General features: G+C 60.4%; 1 protein-coding gene across 1 annotated transcript; it reads left to right on the top strand.

Moving 5' to 3' along the window:
• Positions 1–717: 717 nt before the first annotated feature.
• Positions 718–2,088, top strand: LOC119317948 (protein PHOSPHATE-INDUCED 1-like). Its single transcript, XM_037592455.1, has one exon. It carries the CDS (start codon positions 822–824, stop codon positions 1,785–1,787), a length of 966 nt encoding a protein of 321 aa, XP_037448352.1. The 5' UTR covers positions 718–821; the 3' UTR covers positions 1,788–2,088.

The raw sequence follows: 2,088 nt of genomic DNA on the forward strand, positions 1-2,088 counted from the left end.
GCACGACATCGAGGAGGTGAGGACGGCTGCATCTCGAATCAATCCCAGATCAGCCAAACGGGCACGTCCAAGCGAGCCGTTAACAGCCGTCATGCCGCGCCGCCACTTGTTTGCCACGTAGGGCCGATAGGTGGCCCCCAGCTGTTGTAATCGGGGTCAAAACGCGCTCATCGCTTGGTCATTGGTCTTTTATGTAATTTTTAAAAAGTGGTGTGAAATTACTAACGATATCGCAATTGTGATGGTGAAAGATGCGGGAATTCGAGACATTTGCCTTCTAGTTGACAGACACACGTACATGGGCATGTGTTGCACTTGGTAGCTAGGACTAGTTGCGGTACAGACATTATCACAGCTCAGCTTTGATCAGCGCACTACGCGTGGCGTACTAGCAAGCCTTGCATAATTGAGCTCATGATCTGAGTGTGGCGAGGAAGCACTCAGCCAAACCTCCATGCATGGCCAGTGTCTGGCGTGCGAGGAAAAGACAACACAATCGGCGGGGGCGTCGCCCTCGGTCCATACGAATCATCCAGCTGCCTCCCACCGAGTCAAACCCGAAACCCCAAAGCCACACGAACCGGAACCGGAAACAAAGGCGGCAACACAAAGTGGAGAAATCATGGGCCGTATGGCCATTGGCCAGGAAGGGTGCACGAAACCCCGACGTGCCATTCCATTTCCACGCGGAGAACGATTGCACGGACCTATAAATACGTCGCCGCTCACTAAACCACACCCAAACACGTAGTGCACCTCCTCCACTAAAAGATCATCAGCCTTCAGCAGAGCTACACTAGCTCCAAGCCACCGAGAGAAAAATGGCCGGCTTCTCGTGCACGAGCACGAGCCATGCTGCAGTTGCACTGGTTTCGGTGCTGCTGCTGAGCCTCGCGCACGGCTCGCTGGGGGCTCATGGAGCCAGGAGGCTCATGGAGCTGTACAAGCCGGACCCCAGCGAGCTCCTCACTTACCACAACGGCGCCGTGCTGCAGGGCGCCATCCCGGTCACCGTGCTCTGGTACGGCCGCTTCACGCCGGCCCAGAAGGCCGTCGTCTCCGACTTCCTCCTCTCGCTCACCGCCGCCTCCCCGGCGCCGACCCCGTCCGTCTCGCAGTGGTGGGGCACCATCGCCCAGCTCTACCTCTCCAAGGCCAAGGGCGCCAACGCCAAGCGCGCGACGCAGGTGGCGCTCGCCGGGCAGGTCTCCGACGAGCGCTGCTCGCTCGGGAAGAGCCTCGCGCTGCCCCAGCTCGCGGCGCTGGCCGCCAGGGCCAAGCCCCGGAAGGGCGGCATCGCGCTGGTGCTCACCGCGGAGGACGTGGCCGTGGAGGGCTTCTGCCGGAGCCGGTGCGGCCTGCACGGCTCCGACGCCGCGGCCCGCACCGCGTACGTGTGGGTCGGCAACTCCGCCTCGCAGTGCCCCGGGCAGTGCGCGTGGCCGTTCCACAAGCCGGCGTACGGGCCCCAGGCGCCGGCGCTGGTGGCCCCGAGCGGCGACGTCGGGATGGACGGCATGGTGATGAACGTCGCCAGCATGGTCGCCGGCGCCGTCACCAACCCGTTCGGCGACGGGTTCTACCAGGGCCCCAGGGAGGCGCCGCTGGAGGCCGCCACGGCGTGCCCGGGGGTCTACGGCAGCGGCGCGTCCCCCGGCTACGCCGGGAACCTGGCGGTGGACGCCACCACCGGGGCGAGCTACAATGCCAACGGGGCCAACGGGAGGAAGTACCTCCTTCCCGCGCTCTTCGACCCTGACACGTCCACCTGTTCGACCTTGGTGTAATTTACTATGGTGCAATTTGTAAGGATACGTTGTAGCAGTACTGTGTATAGGATGATCGATGAGATATGATGCTCTGTTTTGTTTTGAAATGCTCTGCTTCTTGCGTGTGATCTTCGCAGAGGCGTTGCTGCAACTTTTGCCGCACCGCGTACAGGCCTATCGGTTCAGAAATTGCAACACCGCCTGTTCAGAGACAAGAAAAGAGGAAATTGCTGCACTGGCTTTCTGCGCAATAATGTAAAGGATACCTGAAAATGTTTGTATTCGAGCAATAATGCAGGCATATGCCAATTTATCATCA

The sequence above is a fragment of the Triticum dicoccoides genome, chromosome 6A (assembly GCF_002162155.2).
Source record: "Triticum dicoccoides isolate Atlit2015 ecotype Zavitan chromosome 6A, WEW_v2.0, whole genome shotgun sequence".
Taxonomy (NCBI): domain Eukaryota; kingdom Viridiplantae; phylum Streptophyta; class Magnoliopsida; order Poales; family Poaceae; genus Triticum; species Triticum dicoccoides.